Raw genomic sequence first — 24009 nt, forward strand, 5'->3', positions numbered from 1 at the left:
TTAGATTCTGGCACAGTTAGTGGCTTGTGACTGGTCATGATGAAGCAGAAAGGAGTTTGAAGTTTGGTCACTTTGAAGAATCTTCTAATTTGTTTGCTGTGAAAGACCTTACTGTAGGAAACTGGGATTCTGTTGTAATAACACCCCCCCCCCCCATTTAACACACACACAGAGACACACTTTTTGCTAGCTTCCTATTGCACTTTGACTTGATGTGCCCTGGGTCCCTGCCAATCAGGTTCCCATGGCCTGTGTTCTTAACCGAAACTGTACCTTGTACCCCCAGTTGGCACCTCACTGGCCACATGCAGGTCCCCTGTAAAAGTTACCATGGGTACCAAGGACACTGTGACCAGGGAAGGGCTGCAGCACATATTGTGCCACTCTTAGAGGTCATGTACCTTAACAGATACACACTGTGTTTTGTTGCAGAGAAAAGTGAAGAGTTGACATGGTAATCCTACCTGTGTGCCATGCCTACAACCTACTGCCTATGTTATATGTAAGACGCCCCGCTATCTGGGTGTACTATACCACTGGTGAAGGTACAATTGCATGAGCACTGTACCCCTACAGTGTTTATGTCCATTCCTAGACATTGTAAGTGCAGGAAAGCCATAAAAGAGTATATGGTCTGGGAGTTTCTTATTGAACTCCAGAGCAACATAATGGTTTTACTGAATTTTGGGAAGTTTAGTATTGAACCTCTCAGCTTAAGAAACCCTCACTGATGCCAGTGTGGGATATATATTATACAATGCTGTCAGAGAGCATCTTAGAGATGCCCCCTGTAAAACGACCAGCTTCTGGTGGGTTCCCTGACTGGTCAACACCAGCCTGCCACCATGAGCATGTTTCTGGACCCCTGGGAAGGGAGCCTATTTCTCCCTGAGCCCAGAAACAAACCCTTTCCTGGGCAGAAATGTTCGCACCTCCCCCAGGTCAGGAAGAGCCATCTGTGGCAGGGGAGCTTCAAATGCCTTGCTGCCTTTGTAATGCGACACCCACCCTCTCCTGCTATCAGGAGCAGGCTCCCTTCCTGTTTCCCCTCCTTTTCGGCAGGAAGACAGGCGTGAAAAGGTAGAACAGCCCAACAGGTGTGCTCACCTTTCCCAACCCATCCCTCAGGTGGGGGAGGTGAGGTGAAGTCCACTGTTTAGTGCCCGCCATCTTGCAGATGGAAGGCACTCTCCAATCAGGGTTAGGGATTGTGCCCACTCCCCCAGATGGGGTAAGCACACCAAGGGTGTAGTCGCCCATCGGCTACTGACCTCGAAAACCCTAAGACTCCCCCTAAATACAGTATTTAGGGGGCAGCTCTGAACCAAAAAGGCAGATTCCCGCGACCTACGAAGAAGACAGTACGACACCCAGCAGCGTAGACTGCAGAGAACAACTGACTTGGCCACAGCCCTACCTGCCTGTCTGCAGTATCCAGAGATCCTGTGCCAAAAGTCACCTTGTCCTGCAGCTAGTGACCTCCAGAATCCCTTGGAGGACGGACTGTGCCTTCAACAAAGACTGGAACTCCTGTGACCAGCAACTCTGTTAAAAAGAAACTCCCAAGACAGACTCTGAGTCTGCTGAAGACAAAGAAACCTGACGTCTGGAACCACAGCTGCACCCCACTTGTCCATGCTAGGTCCCGCGCGCTTCAGAGCCCGAGTCCACTGTGGGTTGAACCCTCCAGTACTCCCCAATGTCAACGGCAGCCTCTGCACGGAGACCCCCCCCAACAGGGAGTGGCCCGGTAAGGTAAAATCCAACCTCAAAAGACGCCCCTGCATCCAGATGCCCTGCGCCCTAGAGAAGAGAACCAGAAGTGCACCTATATCCCCAAGCCCTCCAACTTACCTGCCCATCTGTTGGCTCCTCCCGGAAGTCTTCCTGGACTGAGCCTGCAGCCAAAATCCCAAACCGGCAACTCCCCTTGAAAACACCAGGTCACCCGAAGCCAAATCTGCACCCTGCGGCCCCAGTGCTGCTGTGGGCGCACTTTGAGTGCTAACTTGAACCCCACTTTGCACCAAGCTTAAGTCCAGGAGCTTTGCTCCCTCAACCTTGTGGCCTGCTCATGAGCAGCCACCAACTGGAGGCCCCCTCTCCCCATTGGAAAAATTGGGCTTCAGCACTCTGCACATGGTTGCCCTAATGCTGCTGAAGGTGCTTTGGGAGGACACCCTTGCCCCTGGGAGAACCCTCATCTCAAAGAATATCAACTCCAAAACCTAAGTACTTACTTGTAAACCGATAACTTCATGTTCGAGGCATGTGAGCTGTAGATCACATGCTTATGCATAGATCACCATCTAGTGTTGGTTCCGGATGTTTGCACTTTGTTTTTCTGAGAAGAAGTCTCCCTAGTCACGAGGTAGGTGACTCCTACTTTCGGTGATAGTGCGCATGGTTATCGACTCAATCTTCAAATAGTTTTTTACCCCTATCCGGTTCGGATGTGACTCACTGTGGTCCGGTTCGACACTGATTCTTCTGTTTCTCTCGGTGCGTACAACACTCAACCTCAATTGTACTGTTTTTGATTGCGTTATCCATTCTTCGCGGATCGTGTTCTTACAAAAAACTCTTTTTGATCAGAGAACTTGTGGTAGGCCGTTGGGCCTAGTCCCCGGTTCAACTCGCAGTCGATGGAACAAACTCCTTTTAAATTCTGTCCTCTGTGCCAGGCGAAATATCCGCTCACCGATTCACACGAGGTAGAGGATGCGACATGCAGAGCCAACACACAGGGTCTATTCTTGACCTCTTCGGACCGGAATCGGATGAAGAGGTCGACCACCCTATCAGAGCTGAGGAGAAGAACAGATCTCCCTCTTCGATGATGACTCCGACCAGGATGAAGACATCCTGCATGGACAGCATACTGTAAGCACAGGCCCTACTTCGCCCCAACTCAACCAAAAAAGAAGGCTCTGGACCAACTAGTTCCCTCGGGCCTGGTCAGCACCGAGACCACGCTTCCGACGCCCCGCCTCCTGGCTCGGCACCGAAGCCTACCAAAAAGCCTTCTGGCTCCGAAAAGCCCCATTCCAAATCGGGCACACAGCCAAAGCCTTCGGGATCGAAGACCAAGTCTGGCGCTGATCATCACCTCTTAGCACTGAAAACCACCACGGATCTGAAAACACCAGCCCCAAACCCATTGGCACAGAAATTTCGGCGCCAAAACAGTCTGTTACACCAAAGTCGCCTGAGAAGCATAGTTTTGGTGATCCACTCGAAAAACCGGACCCAAAACAGAAAGTTTTGGTCATACATCCAAAAACCGGCCACAGTATTACCAAAGTGACTTTAAAAAGATGGGCTACTACGGAAGAGGAATACCTCATTCCATTAAAGAAGAGAACTAATGGGACAAAGCCTTCCCCATCTCCTCTTCCTCTTCCTTCACTGCCTGTGCCGTCTTCACCTGAGTACTCACCACCATATATACTGGACGATCAGGGTGATGGGGATGGGGATGATACTAATCATTATAATCAGCATGGACCTACAGATGAGTGGGATGACTAAAACACTGACGCGTCCACAGACAATGACCCTGACCTATATCCTACTAGGCCCTCTCCACCAGACGACAGCGTAGGATATATTGAATTGCTAGGCAGGGCTGACAATTACCATGGGGTCCAGCTACATAAAGAATCCCTTGAAGAGGATTTCCTCTTTGAAACATTAAACAGCACACAAAAATCCACACATATGTTGCCCATGCTTAAAGGAATGCCCAGACATGTAGACAATATATTTAAGGATCCTGTCAGGGCACGCATCCTTACCCCTAGGGTGGATAAAAAAATACAAGCCTGAACCATCTGATCCAGTCTACATGAGAGGACAATTACCCTTAGACTCATTAGTTGTTTCTAATGCACGCAAAAGGGCAAACTCCCAGACTACTGGAGACACACCACCCCTAGATAAAGAGTCAGTGCTTCAGGGAAAATAGCCTCCCAGGCAGCTTACTTCTGGCACATATCTCACACAAGCGCTGCTAGCGAGATATGACTGTGTGCGTTGGGATGAAATGGAACAACTTATCCAATTTTTACCCCAAGAACATTAATCTAAAACGCAAGACTTGGTACGTGAGGGACAACTAATTTCCAACAATCAAATTAGGTACTCCTTAGATGCGGCTGATACATCTGCCAGAGCGGTGAACACTTATTTCCTTTTAAGAAAGCACGCCTGGCTATGCATATCGGGGTTCAAACCGGAGGTTCAGACCTCAATATTGAACACACCATTCGATAAATAAAAACCTGTTTGGGCCAGTCGTATATTCTTCACTTGAGAAGATGAAGAAAGATACCGAAGTGGCTAAATCAATGGAAGCCCTTCAGTCTCCACAAGGCTGTGGTTTCTTTTGGTGCTCCATTATCTGACACTGCATCCACCTATTAGGGCAATAACCCACCCTCAGGTTCCAAAACTTTCTTCAGAGGTGGTTATAGAGGAAACAACTTCAAGGGCAGAGGAAGAGCTTCCACACATACCTACACCCCTCCAATACAAAACATTGTGTTGCCCATAGTTCCCCCGACCACTTAACAACTGTGGGGGAAAGACTCTCACAATTTCTCACAATTTCTATCAAAGTGGCAGTCCATAACAACAGACAAGTGGGTTCTCCAAATTATCCATTCTGGTTACTGCCTGGAGTTCATCAACACTCCTCCAAACATTCCCCCAAAGTCGCACAAACTTTCACCAGATCACATACACCTTCTCAAACAAGAGGTACAACCCCTTCTTCTAAAACAAGCTATAGAGCCCTTACCACCACAACATCGGGACGGGCCTCTACTACTTTTACTTCCTAATTCCCAAAAAGGACGGTTCTCTCAGGCCAATATTTGATCCCAGAGAACTAAATCTTTACATACAGACAGACCATTTCCACATGGTAACACCTCAACAGGTTCTACCTCTTTTCCATAAGGCCGACTTTCTTTTTACTCTAGACTTAAGACGCCTACTTATATATATTCCAATCCATCCGACTCATCGCAGATTTCTCAGGTTTGTGGTTGCAGGTCAACACTACCAATTCAAGGTACTCGCATTTGGAGAGTCACCACTAACCCCAGAGTCTTTACAAAGTGTCTGGCAGTAGTAGCTGCGCATTTAAGAAGACAAAGTATACATGTCTTCCCCTACCAAAGCCAGCACATACCAACAATGCCCAAACCATTCATTTACTTCACTAGCTAGGGCTTACAGTCAATCTGTTAGAAGGAACTAGAGCTTCTTCAGATGGAGGCAGAGGAGCTCCTACTAAAGGAGGCTATTGAGCCTGTACCTCCCATGGAAAGGAACAAGGGGGTGTACTCTACGTACTTCCTAGTACCCAAGGTAGACGAAACAATGAGACCCATCCTGGACCTAAGGTTCCTCAACAAATTTATAAAGACACAAAAATTCAAAATGTCATCCCTGCAAGAAGTACTTCCACAGATACAGACAGGGGATTTCATGGTCACCATAGACCTAAAGGATGCCTACCTACACATCCCAATGAACAGACGTCACAAAATCTGCTACGTTTTGCAATCCACTCAAATCATTATCAATTCACAGCATTGGCCTTCGGACTAAAATCAGCACCGAGGGTATTCACAAAGTGTCTGGCAGCCGTCGCAGCGCACTTAAGGAGGGAAGGGATACACATATACCCTTACCTAGAAGACTGGCTAATAAAGGCAAAATCATACAACACGTGCAAACAACACGCTGAAATAGTGACAGACACACTAATGGACCTGGGTTTCTCCATCCACTGGAAGAAATCCTCGTTAAACCCAGAACAAGTCAAGATATTTCTAGGGGCAAAAATCAACACCGTGCAGGGAAAGGTGTTCCCCAGCGAGAAGAGAACGATAGCACTGTAGAAGGAGGCGCGCCTCTACCAGAAGGGGAAAGCTCTGACAGTGAGCAAAATGATGGGCATGATGACCTCATGCATCCACATAGTACCAAACGTACGATTACACGTGAGACCACTCCAGGAGTGACTGCAGGACCAATGGTCGCAAGCGACAGGGTGTTGGGAGGACCTAGTGGTTGTGACGCACTTAGTGCACGAGGAGATATCATGGTGGAACAAAGGAAACATAACAATGGGGAAGCTTCTAACACCACCAACAGTGACCATCACCACGGACGCATCCCAAAAGGGATGGGGAGCACACATGGAAAAACTCTGAGTGAGGGGCCTGTGGACACAAGCGGATGCGGTCAAGCACATCAATTACCTAGAACTAAAGACCGTTCTCCTAGCTATGAAAGCCTTCCAGACGAAGTTGTACAATCAAACAGTGCTGATCCACAGACAACACAACAGCGATGTTCTACTTAAACAAACAGGGAGGAACACAATCAGCCCCGCTGTCAGACCTAGCGCAGGAAATATGGAAATGGGCAATACCACTGAAGATAAATCTACTGGCGATACATCTGCCAGGAAAAGACAACGTGGAAGCGGACTGGCTCAGCAGACAGACATTAGCCTCACACGAATGGGAGCTGAATGCACAAGAAACAAAGAAGCTGTTCGACAGGTGGGAAACACCGTCAATAGACCTATTTGCAACACACCAGAATGCAAAATGCCAACACTTCGCATCGAGACAACCAGGGGAGGGGTCCCCGGGGAATGCCCTATGGATAAGCTGGTCAAAGACATTTGCCTACACTTTTTACGCCGATTCCCCTGATACACAAGGTACTCAGCAAGTGCAGGGCAAGCAACATGAACCTGATACTGGTCGCACCCCAGTGGGCCAGGCAGACATGGTATTCACAGATTATGGAAATGACACAGAGTGCACCACACAAATTTGGGAGAAGGAATGAACTACTCTCCATGCAAAATGGAGAGGTGTTGCATCCAGAGCCAGAAACTCTCAGCCTAGCAGCCTGGCTCCTGAAGACACAGAGTTCGCACACCTAAAGCTACCTGAGAGCACCCTGAGGGTACTGCGAGAGGCAAGAAGACCAAGCACACGTAAGTGCTACGTGGCCAAATGGAAGAGGTTCACATTCTGGTGCAGAAAGGAGGGACTGCACAACAAGATGACAACAGACTCTACAGTGCTTAAGTATCTCACGCACCTGCTAGAGACCAACCTGAGCTCATCATCGCTAAGGGTACACCTAGCAGCCCTTGTCGCCTACACTAGAGGAGAAACTGGCAAAAGCTTCTTTACTTCTATAATTGTAAAAAGATTCTTGGAAGGTGCAAAAAGGATCGCACCACCTAAAAGGTTACAAGCACCTGCATGGAACCTCAATATTGTCCTGACAGAACTCATGAAGGCACCTTTTGAGCCAATGCTTAAAGCCTCACTGCAGATGCTAACGTTAAAAACTGCATTCCTAGTGGCAATTACTTCGCTGCGCAGAGTAAGCGAGCAGCAGGCGTTAACCCTACAGGAACCCTACATACAAATTCACAACGATAGGGTGGTGATGAGAACGGACCCACACTTTATGCCAAAGGTATTGTCCAAGTTCCACATCAACCAGACAATTCAGATACCAAGTTTCTTCCAGAAACCAACAACAAAAGCAGAAAGAGCACTGCACACTCTGGACGCAAGATGGGCAGGCATGCATTATATAGAGAGAACTAAAGATCACAGGAAAACAAAACAGTTTTTTGTATCTTTTGCTGAAAGTTTCATGGGCAAAGCTGTTACTAAAGGGACAATTGCACGATGGATCGCGCAAGCTATACAATTCTGCCACAAACAAGCTGGACAAGAACTAACAGAGGGGCCACAGGACCATTCAACAAGGAAAAAAGGAGCTACAATAGCCTTCCTGGCAAACACTCCCATTCAAGACATATGCCTGGCGGCAACATGGGCTTCTGTGCACACGTTTACAAAACACTACTGTGTGGACATACAAATGAACAAGGAAGCACAAGTGGGACAGAAGGTGCTTCAGCACATATTAAAGAACTCAAGCTCATCTTCCACCCAGCCGCCACAATAACAACAAACCGCTACGAAGTCTATGCACAGCATAGTGAATCCAGAAAGATTCACGCTGCAAAACGAATAGTTTCTTACCTGTCGGTGTAGTTTTGCAGCTTGAAGATCTTTCTGAATTCACTAGCGAACCCACCCACCTCCGCCAGAAAGATGAGGCTGGAGAAAGTAGGTGGTAAAACAAAAAACAAAAAAACTTCAAGGGAACTGCAAGAGGATAAGCGGTAAAAGAAAAAGATATAGACATTGCCATACAATTCGGAAACAGAACACAACGGGAAAACCCCCCCCAAAAAAAAGAATCCGAAGATGGCGCCCAAGGGTGGGAGCTTCCGCAGGAAGCATGCCGACGTCACAGGAAGGACACCAAAAGGTGGGACGTCGACGCCCACCTGGGCTACAAAAAAAAAAAAGACTATGATTCCGTACCCAACCACTAGACCGCGGAATAATGCACAGCATAGTGAATCCAGAAAGATCTTCAAGCTGCAAAACTACACCGACAGGTAAGAAACTATTCGTTATACCACCAAGACTTTCACCTGCCCCAGTGTGGAATCTTAACATAGTCCTCACAAGGCTCATGAGCCCACCATTTAGACCCATGCACAAATGTGACCTACAATTCCTTACTTGGAAAACAGCTTCCCTCATTGCAATCACTTCATTAAGGAGAGTGGGTGAAAAACGTCAGGCACTAACCATAGAAGAACCTTTTTTCCAGCTACACAAAGATAAAGTGGTTCTTCGTACCAACCCCAAATTCCTACCTAAGGTAGTATCTGCATTTCACATTAATAATCTGTCGGTTGAATTACCTGTTTTCTTCCCTCAACCTGACTCTGTTGCAGAAAGAGCTCCACACGCCTTAAATGTTTGAAGAGCACTGTTTTATTACACTGAAAGAACAAAATCTTTTCGTAACACCAAACAACTTTTTGTTGCTTTTGCACCACCTCACAAGGGCAATCCTATATCCAAATCCGGTATTGCTAGGTGGATCGTTAAATGTATTCAGATTTGCTACGTAAAAGCCAAAAGGAGTCCAACTGTACCTCCTAGAGCACATTCAACTCATAAACTAGGAGCTACTATGGCTTTCTTGGGGAACATCCCTATCCTATCACTGACATCTACAAAGTTGCAACATGGTCCACACCATGCACATTCACCAAACACTATTGCGTGGATGTATTAGTCAGACAACAAGCTAATGTGGGCCAAGCAGTACTTAAAACATTATTTCAGACAACTTCATCAGTTACAAGATAGCCACCGCTTAGGGGAGACTGCTGTATAGTCTATGCATAAGCATGTGATCTGCAGCTCACATGCCTTGAACGGAAAATGCTACTTACACAGTATGCATCTGTTCTTGACATGTAGACCTGTAGAATCTCATGCGCCCACCTGCCTCCCTGGGTACCTGTAACTGATGTAGTTCTCTTGTTACAATTCAGACATACACATTGCCCTCTCTATTCTTTACTACTACTCCATTCTCTCACCCTCTGTGGGAAAACAATCTGAAGATGGAGTCTATAACCATGCGCACTATCACCGAAAGGAGGAGTCCCCTACCTCGTGACTAGGAAGACTTCTTCGAAGAAAAACAAAGTGCAAACATCCGGACCCAACACTAGATGGCGATTTATGCATAAACATGAGATTCTACAGCTCTACATTCCAAGAACAGATGCATACTGTGTAAGTAGCACTTTCCTTCCTTCCATAGGATTGCATTGACTGCTTTTCCTTGAGAAATATTGTGTGTAGTTGGTTTGTATGAAACCTTGAAAAGCTGCAAATGTCCCAAAACTGAATTACTTACCTTTTGTCTAGGAAATATCCCAGTGTGATATCTAGGCATATCACACTGAGTAGCAAAAGTAACTTATGTAATCCAAGAAGTAATGTGTACAGTTATCTACAAAGTAATTGAAAAGTAATGTTTGGTATTGACTTACCTGTAAATCAACCATCTGCATTTGAAACTGTATTCAACTGTAATTCTCTGCATACATTTTGCAAAGTATTATTTCACATACCTGTATCAGGCATGGTTTGGTTCTAGAAATTAAATATGTAAATAATATTTGTATACAAAGAAAAATGGTCTGAGTTCAGTCTTTGAGTGTGTGACATTATTCCTTGCCTGAATGTGTACAAAAATGCTTAACACTACCCTCTGATAAATCCTTACTGCTCGCCCACACTACCACAAATAGAGAGTAAGATATTATCTACTTTTTCCTCGGTCTACCTCTGGGGTTCCACTAGACTCTGTGCACACTATACCTTACATTGGTATAGTATATACAGAGCCAACTTCCTACACTTATTGTTTGGTCAAATGAAGTCTTTTGAGGGAGCCCAGAGCCCTGGGCATTTTTTGAGGGAGCCCAGAGATTTTGGGCCTGTTTTAGGGATCCCGAGGCATTGGCCTTTTTGAAAAAGCCCTTAAGCATGGGCCCAGTGTGGGACCCTAGAGTATGAGCCTTGTGAAGGAGACTAGAGGGACCCTAGAGCAGGAGTCTTGGAAAGACCCCCAGGAGGTCCGCAAATCCTTCTCATGGGACCAGGATTGTGTACAAAATCAAATGATATTAGCATTTTAATAAAAAATATGTAAATAAAGAAGCAAAATGTAAAACAAAAAATTAAAAAGCGTTCTGTGAATGTGAAGGAATTTGAAATTGGAGGCAAAAAAGGAAGGTTCGAGGCATGTGGGCTGCTGAATTCATATCTGTGCATAGATCGCCGCCTAGTGTTGGGTCCGGATGATTGCACATTGTTGTCCTGGAAGAGTCTTCGAAGTATCACGAGATAGGTGGCTCCTCCCCTGGACTACAGTGCGCATGGGCATCGCCTCCATCCCCAGATTGTTTTTTTCCGCCATTGGGTTCGGATGTGTTTTCGGTTCCGTCTGTCGGAATCGATAATAGTTTAACTTTCCTAACTCGAGACCAAAAGGTCTTTAGGCTTGGCGTCGGTATCGTTTTTCGTTCGGGTTTGACTATTCTTCAGCTCCGAACTCTTGCTACCCTTCCGCGTGCTGTCGGCGCGGACGGGCCTACACGACGCTCCAGACATGGAACGAACTCCGTTCAAGAGGTGCCCGGTGTGCACCTCCAAGTATTCACACCTCGATGTGCACCCAGTGTGCAACAAATGTCTGTCGCCGGACCATGACGAGGACAGGTGTATGGCCTGTTCAAAGTTCCGGTGTAAGAAGACTCTCAAGCTTCGTCGGGCCGCTAGACTCCAGGCCCAGTTATCAGCGCCCCCGCCAGACAACATCTTCGAAGAAGACGTTGGAGACGACAATGTCTTTCAAGTTTCGGACTCTAGCCCGGCGTCGGAGGAAGAAATCTACGACGCGGGAGACGAGGAGTTTGATGAAGTCGTCGGTGAGGTAGGGGACGACGATGGGGCCATTGCCACCGTGGAGGATAGCTCGGAGGAGGAGCATCCTCAGACTGACTCAGGGGTCCACCCCCGTTACACGGCCCAGGTCGAGGGATCGCCTTCGGGCCTTACCCAAGACCCTGTTAACCGTCCCACGGCCTCGCCTCCGGGCCCGGCCACGGACATTTCTGATGTGCCACTCCCGTTGAAGAAAACGAAAGTGAAGCCATCGGGGTCTACACCAACGGTTTCGAAACCGAAAGTGAAAGTCGCTCTGGTGGGACAAACGGCTCCAGAGGCCTCGAAGTCCAAGAAATTCAAAATGGCCGACAGCAAGAGCCACGCCAGGATGGCCGACCCGAAGATCCCGGTGTCGAAGCCGAAGGCGAAGACGTCCGACGCGGCCGAAGATCTGGCTGCGCCGGCTCCGGCCGTCAAGGCCAAAGATGGTGATGTGTTGGCTCCGAAGACCGTGCCTTTCACCAACCCGACTCCGGACTCGGGAAAATCGCTCGAGCCGGTCCAGCCCTCTCCGGCCTTAGCCAAAAAGGTCGTCGAGTCCCTGCAGAGGATTCGGAAGGACGCTGAGGCTCCCGAACCGAAGGATGTGGCGCCGAAGCCTACACCAAAGCCGGCAAAGGCGCAGACGCCTATCCGCTACACGCTGCCGCCGAAGACGACGCCGAAGGCTTTCGCTCCGAAGCATGGGGCTGGGGTGCCTTTGAGGGTGGTTTCAACGCCCAAGGCGTCCTTGGTGGTGCCGAAGCATCGACCCCAGCCGCTCGCAGATGAGGAGCGTCGGGAGGTTATTATCGACGCCAACACCGGGAAGCTCTCCCTCCTCAAACGGAAGATCACCACGGAGCCGGTGTTGGAGAATTATCGTATTCCACTCAAAAACAAGAAGGACTCTGCGGGTACTTCTGCCCCTATAGAGCCTGCATCTCCACATAATTTAGAACTTTCACCAACGCATTCCAACGCTGGAGAAGGTGACGGAGATGAAGAGGACGAGTACAATTATCCAGCATACTCGGATCCAGAGGAGGTACATGAACCTTGGTCCGCCGGAGGCGACCCTGAGGACCCGCACTCCGGTCATGAACCGCAGCTGCAAAGACTTCTCCCACAGAGGACTCTGCAGCCTTCAACGCTCTGATTGAGAGGGCTGCAGCTAATCATGATATAGACCTACATTCAGGTCCTGTGGATGTCGATTTTTTGTTTGACACTTTCTCAGTGGCTGAAAAGTCGGTCAAGACACTGCCTATGCTGAAGGGAGTGCTGAAGCATGCGCCAGAGGTATTCAAGGAGCCCACTCGGGCGCGAGTCATCAATCCTCGAATTGATAAAAAATACAAGGCAGCGCCCTCGGATCCAACGTACATCAGGGGACATTTGCCACTGGATTCTTTGGTGGTTTCCAACGCACGTAAGCGGGCGAACTCGCAGACAACGGGTGACGCTCCTCCCCCAGACAAAGAGTCAAAAATATTTGAAGCCTCAGGGAAAAGAATTGCTGCGCAGGCAGCTAATATTTGGCGCATTTCGAACACACAGGCCCTACTTGCACGCTACGATAGGGCGCATTATGACACCCTAGAAACACTTCTGCAGCACTTGCCTGATCAGTACAAGGAGGCAGGTGAAATGTTGATTCAGGAAGGGAAGTTGATTACCAACGCTTCCATCAAATGTGCGCTGGACGTGGCTGATACCGCCTCCAGGGCAATCAACACTAGCGTGTTGCTGAGAAGACATGCATGGCTTAGGATATCCGGATTCAAACCAGATATACAGACAACGATCCTGAACCAAACGGTTAATCCTGACCCCCTGTTTGGCCCCGAGGTGGATGCGACACTTGAAAAGATGAAAAAAGACACGGACACTGCCAAGTCTATGGGGGCCCTCCAGTCTCAGCAGTTTCGGGGTGGTTCCTTTCGCCGCTCCAATCACAGAGGCACCTCAAGGGGTCAGGAATCACAGTCCACACAGTATTACAAGACCAACACCCAGACCTCATACACCAACAAGAGTAGAGGTGGTTACAGGGGCAACAACATCAAAGGCAGGGGACATGGAAACAACAGCTCCAGGTCCTCCACAGCCAACAAACAGTGACGCCTTGTCACTGCCCCCCGACCACACAACACCGGTCGGGGGGAGACTCCAGCAGTTCCTGCCCGCGTGGAAATCCATCACCACGGACAGGTGGGTCAAGTCTCTTATCCAGTACGGTTACTGTCTGGAACTTACTTCCACTCCACCAAACATACCTCCAAGGAGCCGTCCTATGTCCGGCGAGCACTTGCACTTGTTGCAGCAGGAGGTTCAAGTCATGCTGCAAAAAGGGGCAATAGAGCTCGTCCCACTGCAAGAAAGGGGAACAGGAGTTTACTCTCTGTACTTTCTAATCCCCAAAAAGGACGGATCCTTAAGGCCCATCCTGGACCTCAGGCCCCTCAACTGGTACATTCTATCGGAGCACTTCCATATGCTCACGTTGCAGCAGGTCCTCCCCCTGCTTCAACAGGGGGACTTCCTGGCTACGCTAGATCTGAAGGATGCGTATTTTCATATCCCCCTGCATCCTTCCCACAGGAAGTACCTCAGATTCACGATTCAAGACCAGCACTACCATTTCAGGGTTCTGCCTTTCGGGGTCACCACAGCGCCAAGGGTCTTTACAAAGTGCCTGGCGACTGTGGCAGCGCATCTAAGACGCCAGAACGTCCACGTCTATCCCTATCTAGACGACTGGCTCATTCAGGCAAAGACAGAACAGCAGTGCGCGGACCACGTGCCCCGCACAATTCACCTCCTGCACGATCTGGGATTCTCGCTGAACTACCCAAAATCCCATCTCTAGCCCGCCCATATACGGCAGTATCTGGGCGCGACAGTAGACACTCTGGCAGCCACTGCGCAGCCAAATTCAGTGAGAATCGCCAGTATCCAGATGCTGATCCAACGATTCAGACCTCAGCACTCGCTTCCAGCGAAGGTGTTCATGCAGTTGATAGGCATGATGGCCTCCTGCATCTCCATCGTCCCGCACGCGAGACTACATATGCGTCCGCTTCAGGAGTGCCTGGCACGTCAGTGGACTCAGGCTCATGGGCAACTGACAGACCTAGTGTTGGTGAGCGGTCGGGCGTACAACTCTCTGCATTGGTGGAATCCACAAAACCTTTGCAAGGGCCGACCGTTCCAGGAGCCTGTGCCACAGATTATCCTGACAACGGACGCTTCTCTCCAGGGATGGGGAGCGCATGTACTCCACTACACAGTGCAGGGACTATGGACACTACAGCAGAGGAAGATGCACATCAACGTTTTGGAACTGATGGCAATCTTCATGGCCTTGAAGGCATTCAAAGTACATCTGTGCAACAAGGTCGTGTTGATCCGGACGGACAACATGACGGCCATGTACTACATTCAGAAGCAGGGGGGCACCCACTCTCCGCAGCTGTCTCATCTGGCTCAGAGCATGTGGAAGTGGGCCATTCAGAGGAACATCTTCCTCATGGCAGAGCATCTCCCAGGCAAGGACAATCAGATGGCGGACCTGCTCAGCAGGCACAGCCACCAAATGCATGAGTGGGAGATACATCCATCAGTACTCCAACCGTACTTCCAAAGGTGGGGTCATCCAGAGATGGACCTGTTCGCCACAAAGGAGAACGCAAAATGCCGAAGCTTCGCCGCCAGGTTCCCACACCCGCAATCGCAGGGCAATGCGATGTGGATGAACTGGTCAGGCAGATTTGCGTACGCTTTTCCCCCAGCACCTCTGATACCGCTGGTGGCACGCAAGCTCCGGCAGCACTCGATGACTCTCATCCTGGTTGCTCCAACGTGGGCTCGCCAACCATGGTACACCACGTTTCTAGAACTGTCCGTGGTACCGCATCAGAGGCTACATCTCACACCCAGCCTTCTGACGCAGAGCCATGGCGACATTCAGCACCCAGATCCGCAACAGCTCAACCTGGCGTTCTGGCTCCTGAAGTCCTAGAGTTTGGCTACCTCAATCTTCCTCCCGATTGCATGAACATCATTCGGGAGGCAAGAAAGCCCACTACTAGAGCTTGTTATGCGGCTAAATGGAAGAGGTTTGTCATTTACTGTGTAAACCACGATATTGACCCGCTAGATGCTTCCATTCAAAACATCATTTGTTACCTGTTCCACCTGCATCAATGCAATTTGGCGTACTCTTCCATCCGCATTCACCTGTCTGCTATGGCAGCATACCTCCAGAATAGGCTACACCTGTCACTTTTTAAGGTCCCTGCTATCAAGGCTTTTCTGGAAGGACTCAAGAGAGTCATTCCACCAAGGACCCCACCAGCTCCGGAATGGAACCTCAATGTGGTTCTTACAAGGCTGATGGGTCCTCCCTTTGAGCCACTGCACTCTTGTGAGCTTCAGTTTCTGACTTGGAAGGTTGCTTTCTTAGTAGCAATTACATCGCTACGGAGGGTTAGCGAGTTGCAGGCGCTCACCATCCAAGAACCTTTCTTCCAAGTACATGCTAACAGGGTTGTACTCCGCACTAACCCGAAATTCTTACCCAAGGTTGTATCTCAATTCCATATGAACCAGACAATTGAGTTGCCAGTGTTTTTCCAAAACCCAGAGTCGCTGGCGGAGCGGATACTCCACACCCTTGACGTTAAAAGAGCCTTGATGTACTACGTTGACAGGACAAAAGATTTTCGCAAAACCAAGCAGCTTTTCGTTGCTTTTGCCTCACACCACAAGGGAAACGCTATCTCCAAAGCTGGGATCGCTAGGTGGATCGTGAAATGCATTCAGATCTGTTACGCTAAAGCTAAACGCACTCTCACTATCCCACCAAGAGCCCACTCCACCAGGAAGTTGGGGGACTCTATGGCTTTCCTAGGTAACATTCCCTTGGAAGATATTTGTAGAGCAGCCACATGGTCTACCACACATACTTTTACTAAACATTACTGTGTAGACGTGCACTCCAAACAGCAGGCAGCTGTTGGTCAGGCTGTTCTCAAAACACTTTTTCAGACTGCTGCAGCTGGCACGGGCGGCCGCCGCTAATGGAGGGACTGCTATGTATTCTATGCACAGATATGAATTCAGCAGCCCACATGCCTCGAACTGCAAATGCTACTTACCAGTATGCATCTGTTCTTGGCATGTAGGGCTGCTGACATTCATATCGCCCACCCTCCTCCCCGGCGCCTGTAGCAGCTGCAGTATTCATATATATATATGCTCATAGCATGGTCATCACTCACATACTTCACTCCATCTCTGCCAATGGCTAAAAACAATCTGGGGATGGAGGCGATGCCCATGCGCACTGTAGTCCAGGGGAGGAGCCACCTATCTCGTGATACTTCGAAGACTCTTCCAGGACAACAATGTGCAATCATCCGGACCCAACACTAGGCGGCGATCTATGCACAGATATGAATGTCAGCAGCCCTACATGCCAAGAACAGATGCATACTGGTAAGTAGCATTTGCATTCATTTCCTCAGCAGGGTTTTGGAGCAGCCCAAGTACATTAAACAGAATATAGTATGGATGATGAGTGCCTCAGTTGAAACTCAGACAAAAAGAGAGCTCTCATTAGGAGCAAAAAAGACAAACTGATAAACTAGAATCTAGCATACTGCTTTGTCTTTTAGATTTAAAAAAGGAATTTAGAAAAGCTGCAACTTTCCCATTTATATAAAAGGTTCAATTAATTTGTGAATGTTTAGTGAATACTTGTTTCTGTATTATTGTGTATTGTTTTGAAGTTCATAGAATCGTAGAAATGTATTTGGCTGGGGTCCCAGGTTTCCAGTTGTGACTCAGGAGAAGTCCCCGAATTCCTGTAAGGATTCCGTGGGGCTCCTGAAACCCTGTAATTACTCATTTGGAGTTCTACTGAAGTCAAAAGGTTAAGAACCAATGATGAAGATGGAAGAACCTCGGTCTTAGGGACTACTGTTTGGTAGTTTAGAGAGGACATTATAATGGCAGGTGACTGAATATTGCTATGCTATGTTTCTCTCCAGGATTCAATCCCATCAATCGCCTGGTGAGCCACCCATCCCAGCCTATCACCATTACGGCGCATGAAGATCGAGGCATCCGCTTCCTCGACAACCGTACAGGTAGGAACTACCCACTGTTACCAATTGAGGGTTGTTTGTAAGAGTTTGATGTGAAGAGATGCACATTTACGGAAGCGACTGCTGCACCATCGCAGCAAGCACTGCCAGTGTACAAGTGTACTTCCTGTTCCTCGATTTGAACGCTGGATGTAAGCATTCAAAGTATACATCGATTTGTGTGCCAAGACCAGGTTTTTCAAAGAGAAAAGAGCAGTTCTTGTGAAAATGCTTGCTTAAAGGTGACTTTAATCTCATGTTTATTTCCTCCCCAGGTAAATTGGTGCATTCTATGGTTGCACACCTGGATGCAGTTACCTGCCTGGCTGTAGACCCCAATGCAACATTCCTTATGTCAGGAAGTAAGTATATTTCTAACACTATTCTTTATGTGCATTATCTAATTGCTTTCTGATTGAATGTTATATTATCCATCCAGTGCCTAGTGTTTTTGGATGCTTACATCTATCTGGTTCCAACTCTTTGGTTGGAGATTTCAGGCCGTGCATGTTGAGTGTTGACACTCTCATGAAATTAAGTATCTTGTTCTACCCCTGTCTACACAATTGGGTGATCAACTGCATATATCTTACAGGAGTCAAACATGGACTAACTGGAATAAAACAAGCTAGAAAAATAAAGGAACTAAATTAACACAAATGAATTATTGGACCAGCTTCTCTTTGCTTACAACGAATTGTTCTTGCGAGAAACAATGTTGACTGTTTTGGCAACTGGGAGATCTGATTTCCTTCCTTTATCAAGAAGCTTCCGGCTGTATGAGCTTCAGTTTTAACAGTTTTGGGAAATGTTTGTACAACTGAGCAATAGTGTATTAGTGGTGACTGTATTGAACTTCATCTCCGCAGAATTAAGATCAGTAGTGAGAGCCAACAGTTGATTGCCCAAGATGATTGTCCCTCATATAAATGGACAATCATATAGGTTGTACATCACACTTGATTTGACAAAGCAGACGGCAGATTTGGACTATACCTGAAAGGCTATAAAAGTATGATCAGACCCAATAAAAGAGAATACCAGAGATACAGAGATGTGGTTGAGCCTATTGACGAGAATATGGTTGGAAGAGGAAAGGTATTAAAATAAAACTAACAGTTAATATGTATTCCGTAACAAGCAGACTGGGTATCATCAATGAAGAAAGGGGTTAACCTATTAATAGGAAAAACTGAGTACGCTATAAGGGGATAAGCATTACGGGTTACTCCAATAAACCATTGATTTGATGGCATGTGAGGCTGTAGATACACATGCTTAGCTTAAGTCCGCATTCTAGTGTTGGGCTCGGAAGTATGCAAGTCTTTACAGTCACAAGGTGTAGTGACACTTGCTTGCAATGCTCCTGGTATTTGACTACATTGTTAGATTATATTTTTCCGCTGTCTGGTTCGAGCGTGTGCTCCTCTGCTCCGGTTCAATACCATTGTTGGGCTCCATGTGACACTTTCAGTATTGTTTTAGATTGAGGTTTGGTCACTACTTCCCTCCATGTACCATCAACATCGAATTTGTCTGCGGGATCCGACTTGACTGCAGCCCACTTGGGCCTTCACACTTCGGGGCACGACTTCTCTAAGACTTTCACTCCAACGGATATTCAAATGGTGATGGAACGGATGCCTATTAGCACTGACCTGTACCAGGTGTGTAAGCTGTGAGGCCTGCAGGTCTTTTTGATCTAAAAAGACACTAAGAGATCGAAGGGCTAGCAGAATGCAAGTGTCTCGACGAGGCGTCAACGATACACCGAAACTGTTCGGTTTGGAGGATCTAGAATTCGAGGTAGAGGCACTTCCATTGGCTGCAGATAAAGACAACATCTCTCCAGACGACAGCACCGGGTCTGATATGGAGTCACAACAGCACTCTTTAAATACCTCCACCACAGTCGGTATCTGCAAAGCCTCACCAGTTTCACTAGAGAAAGACTGTTGTTGAGCTACCACTGCCTTAGAGCCGTGGTCCGCACTGACTGCTACTTCCAAAACGTCCATTTATGGCTTGGCGTCGTAACGACAGCCTCAACAGCATGCTGTTGATCCGAGGCCCTCCTCATCTTAGTCAACCCGACCTTCACTGCAGAATCCCTCCAAATTGGACTCAAGACTAACTTCAGCGCTGAAACCTTTGGAGCCGAAATAACACTCCATTATGGCACTAAAAAAATCTGCCTCAGAGCCAAAGTCTTCAGCACCAAAAACACCTGTGCATAGACCGGCATGAGAACCAAAAGAAATACTGCTTCGAGGCATTCTCCAGACACTCCGCAGGCTCGAGAGACTTCATTAGGAACTGGAGAGTCTTGACAAAAACATTTGTTAATCCTAAGCATGTGTCTTCAATCGGAAAATGTTACTTACACCGGTGTGGTTTGCTCTTATATACAATGAACATTACACTATTTTCGCATGGTCATCTCACTAGGATACAACTTTTACACACCGTCATCCGCAAAACTAAAAACAATTTAACAGTAGAGTCGAGGAATGTGCACTTTCCAAGCAAGAGAAGACATCACTACACTTTGATTCGAAAAACAACTTGCACACTTCCAAGCCAACACTAGATGGCAGACATGCTAAGCATGTGATTCTACAGCACTACATGCCACAAACGGATGCTTACTGGGTAAGTAGCATTTTTCTTACAGCACCTCCTCTCTTATTCGGGCAATATGTATGCCAACAAAGCTCATCAAAATATAATGGAGGAAATATGCATTAAAATATCCATAACGGGGGAGGAGATGAGATCAGCATGGTCCAAAAAATGAGATTAGGCAGAATGACACATAAGTAGATCACAATTGAGGACATTTGTATTAGAGTTGTGCACACTATTTAAGGAGAACACTACAAGATTCTTGTGGCGGGAGCCTACCACACATGCACAATAACAAGATGGTCTCTTGGATTTCATAGAAATGAATTGCACAAGACTATAAACATAGAGGGAGGAATATAGTTGGGGACAGATCTTAATTATTGTAAACACCTGATTTATCATATAAATAGTTTGGCAGCGTGAATCTTTCTGCATTCACTATGCTGTGCATTATTCCGCGGTCTAGTGTTTGGGTCTGGAATCGTAGTATTTTTTTCTCTTTTTTTTTTTGTCGCCCAGGTGAGCGTCGACGTCCCACCATTTGGTGTCCTCTTGTGATGTTGGAGTTCTTTCTCCGGAAGCTCCAACCTTTGGGCGTCATCTTCAGATTATTTTTTCCTCCGTTGAGTCTGGATCGTCACAGAGAGGTTCCAGAATTTTTGGAAAAGAATAGTTGAAAATAAAGCAGAAAACCACCAAAAAGTTGGAGTGTACATCTCACAATCAAAAACACAGAGCCCGCCGCCTCCTCCTATGGGACGGCGGCTCTCCCCGCATTGCTCTTCTCTCGCTTATGCAGGGGTGGTACGATGGTGGTATTGCCTTGCCAAATATTTGATTTTATTATTGGGCATCTCAATTGATAGCCACCAACTCTTGGCTATATGGTCCACCTACAAACCCTGCTTTCCACCTTTAGCGATATCAGACGGGCCGTGAGGGGTGCCTTATATGGTAAGCCTTCCCGCACTCGCTATATAGGCCCGATGTCACAAACGCTAGCAGTCTGGCACCGAGCGAATAAGCGCCTCGGCTGGTCTGACGCTCTCACGTTATCCACTCCACTCTGGGCCTCACATACACTAGGCTCCCTCTGTCATTATCAGGGCTTTGACAAGTGGGACATGATCGACATCTCTACCCTGGGAGACATGATTCATAAGGGCAAACTGCTGACATTCGTAGAGCTCCAGAAGAAATATGATTTAGCCCACTCTGAGGCCCTCCTCTACCTCCAAATCAAACATGCCATACTCCCTAATGTCCCTGATCTATCTTCTCTTCCACAATCCTCGCCTCTTGAGGATAGACTATTATCAGAACCCCATCAGGCCAAGGCGATATCCTATACCTACCGCAAGCTATGCAAAAACATGCCTAACACCTTCCAACTCCTGAGAGACAAATGGCAGGGCGACATTGGGGCCATGGAGGATGCTGAAGGGCAGGCGGCACTGATGTCCCCGCTTGAGTCGGCTATCAATCACAGATTCAGGCTTATACAATTGAAGATATTACACAGAACATACATGTCTGCTCCCGTCCTAGCCAAAATTGGTAGGCGCAAAACTGTTCTCTGTCTCCGTAACTGTGGGCTTGTTGGCACTTTCTACCACACTATCTGGGACTGCCCGGTGATCCAGGACCTGTGGGAGCGAGCGACCCATAAGATGTCAGATGCACTAGGAAAACCTGTCTCTCTGTCTCCTAAAAGCGGACTCCTTAATGTGTGGGACCCCACAGATCTCACTGCGCTGGAACGACAATGGGCGGCTCTGGGCTTTCTCTTATTAAAGCGTGAAATAGCAATGCAATGGGGCTCGCCAAATAAACCGCTCTTGGTCAGATGGGTCGCTGCAATGGATACATGTATGTTGTCTGAAAAAACTGTATACAAGGTCAGGGGGTGTCCTGTTACTTGGGATAAGAAATTGGGTCTCTGGAATGTCTATAGAGGCGAACTTTGTAGTTCCCCTACAACTGAAATGGCGATGACCAGGACTGGTCTTCCCCGAACTCGCACTAGTAATGCACCGCTGTAATGTATGCTTTCTATGTAAATTTTTGTACTTAATGACTGTCAACTGATCACTTACTCTGCTTTATTCAATAAAATATATTTTTAAAAAAGCACCGAGCCGGGACGACGAAGAAGGAGAGGAAGATCAGAAACTTCGACGACGTCCAACTGAGAATGCACACACAGGGGGCCCCCTGAGCGTAGGAATGGACAAAACAGCTTTCAAATGTTGCCGTAATTGCCACCACAGGTACTCGCAGAAGGACTAGCACCTGGTTTGCAACCTCTGCCTGCCAATCGACCACGAAAGCAAGAATTGAAATGCCTGCTCGGCATTCACCCCGAAGACCCACAGAGTACGGGAAAGACAGAGGAGAGCGAACTGCGCCATGCAGGGCCAAGGACAACCTCCGTCGCTCAGGGACTTTGGACTCTCCAGCAGAGAAGAGGGCAACATCGCCAATGGACCTGAGGACTACACGGTCGTAGAGACCGATATGAAGTCGACAAAGGAGTAAGAGAGACTTTGACCCCTAAAGCCTGACAGACTCCCGAAAATCAAAGCCAAAGTCTTCGAAAGGAGCACTGGCGTCGAAGCAATCAACAGCCACAGCTGCGTCCAAGGACAAACAGCCCAGCGGATCCTTCAAAATGGACTCCCAACCGGCGAAAATTCCAGACAAACCTAGGTCGTCGAAGCACGCCCCCCCCCCCCCAAAAAAAAAGGCACGTACAACGCCGAAGGAAAAAGAGCCGAAGGCGACTTCAACATCAAAGAGAAACGCCGAAACTCTCAACGCCGAACAAGCGGCCAAAATGGAGAGGAAAAAGAGAAGGCTCGAGGCCAAAATGGACAGTATCCTCCAGAGAAATAAGGATTTTGACGAACTGATGAGCAGATACACCATCCCTTTGAAGCCCCCGAGGGTTGTCGAAGTACAAGTCGAAGAGGAGTTTGACGCCGATGATCCACCGAAAACTCCGGAACAGGCAGATCAGCAGGACGAGGAGGGCCTACATTACTACGAGGGAGAAGGCGAGGATAACCAACAAACTAATCTGGGCTCGACATCCTCGGTGGCGCAGGACCTGGATTGGCAGGACCTCGACGTCGAAAGCAGTCGTAGAATCATATCCCTCGAGGCCTTCGCCCCAGATGACATTGGCATCTATAACATGGTCATCAAGAATGCGGCAGCAACGTATGGGGTGAAGTTCGAGGAAGAGAAACCAAAAGCTTGCTTCCTCTTAGAAACCCTGCTCCCCACTTAAACTAGGAGCCAATTCCTGCCCATGCTTCCAAGTGTCCAGGACCAGGGCAGGGAAGCCTTCAAGGAGCCATCAACCTGCAGGTCTGTCACCCCTAGAACAGAGAAAAAATATAAACATTCCTCTAAGGACTTAGCATATATCCAGGGATCCGTACCAGCTGACTTAATTATTACAGCAACAGCCAGAAAGAGGGCCAACATTCCCACAAACTCGGGGCCACCTCCAGACAAAGAGTAAGAGGCTAGACCTCACAGGAAGGAAAATAGAAAGGAATGCAGCTATTCACTGGCGCAAACAGACATACCATACCATACCAACATTAGGAGGGGGTCGGACAGCTACTCCAAAGCCTCCCAGAACAATACCAGCAGAGAGCAACACACCTGGTGGAGGAAGGCAAGAACATGGCAAACTCCTGCCTGAAATCAGCCCCGGATGCAGCAGACACATCCAGCAGGCTCATGATTGGAGTAACAGAGAGGAAAGCACACCTGGCTGAGGATTTCAGGTT

General features: G+C 47.9%; 1 protein-coding gene across 2 annotated transcripts in view; it reads left to right on the plus strand.

Annotated features, from left to right (window-relative positions):
• The window catches only part of STRN4 (striatin 4), a 336971-nt gene that overhangs the window by 260976 nt on the left and 51986 nt on the right, over positions 1 to 24009 (plus strand). For both annotated transcript variants that reach the window (XM_086938400.1, XM_086938401.1), the window contains exons 15-16: positions 17483 to 17581; positions 17854 to 17940. In XM_086938400.1, the coding sequence (XP_086794526.1) occupies positions 17483 to 17581; positions 17854 to 17940 (186 nt within the window). The remainder of the gene's footprint in view (positions 1 to 17482; positions 17582 to 17853; positions 17941 to 24009) is intronic.

This window comes from Lissotriton vulgaris, chromosome 9, assembly GCF_964263255.1.
Source record: "Lissotriton vulgaris chromosome 9, aLisVul1.2, whole genome shotgun sequence".
NCBI lineage: Eukaryota > Metazoa > Chordata > Amphibia > Caudata > Salamandridae > Lissotriton > Lissotriton vulgaris.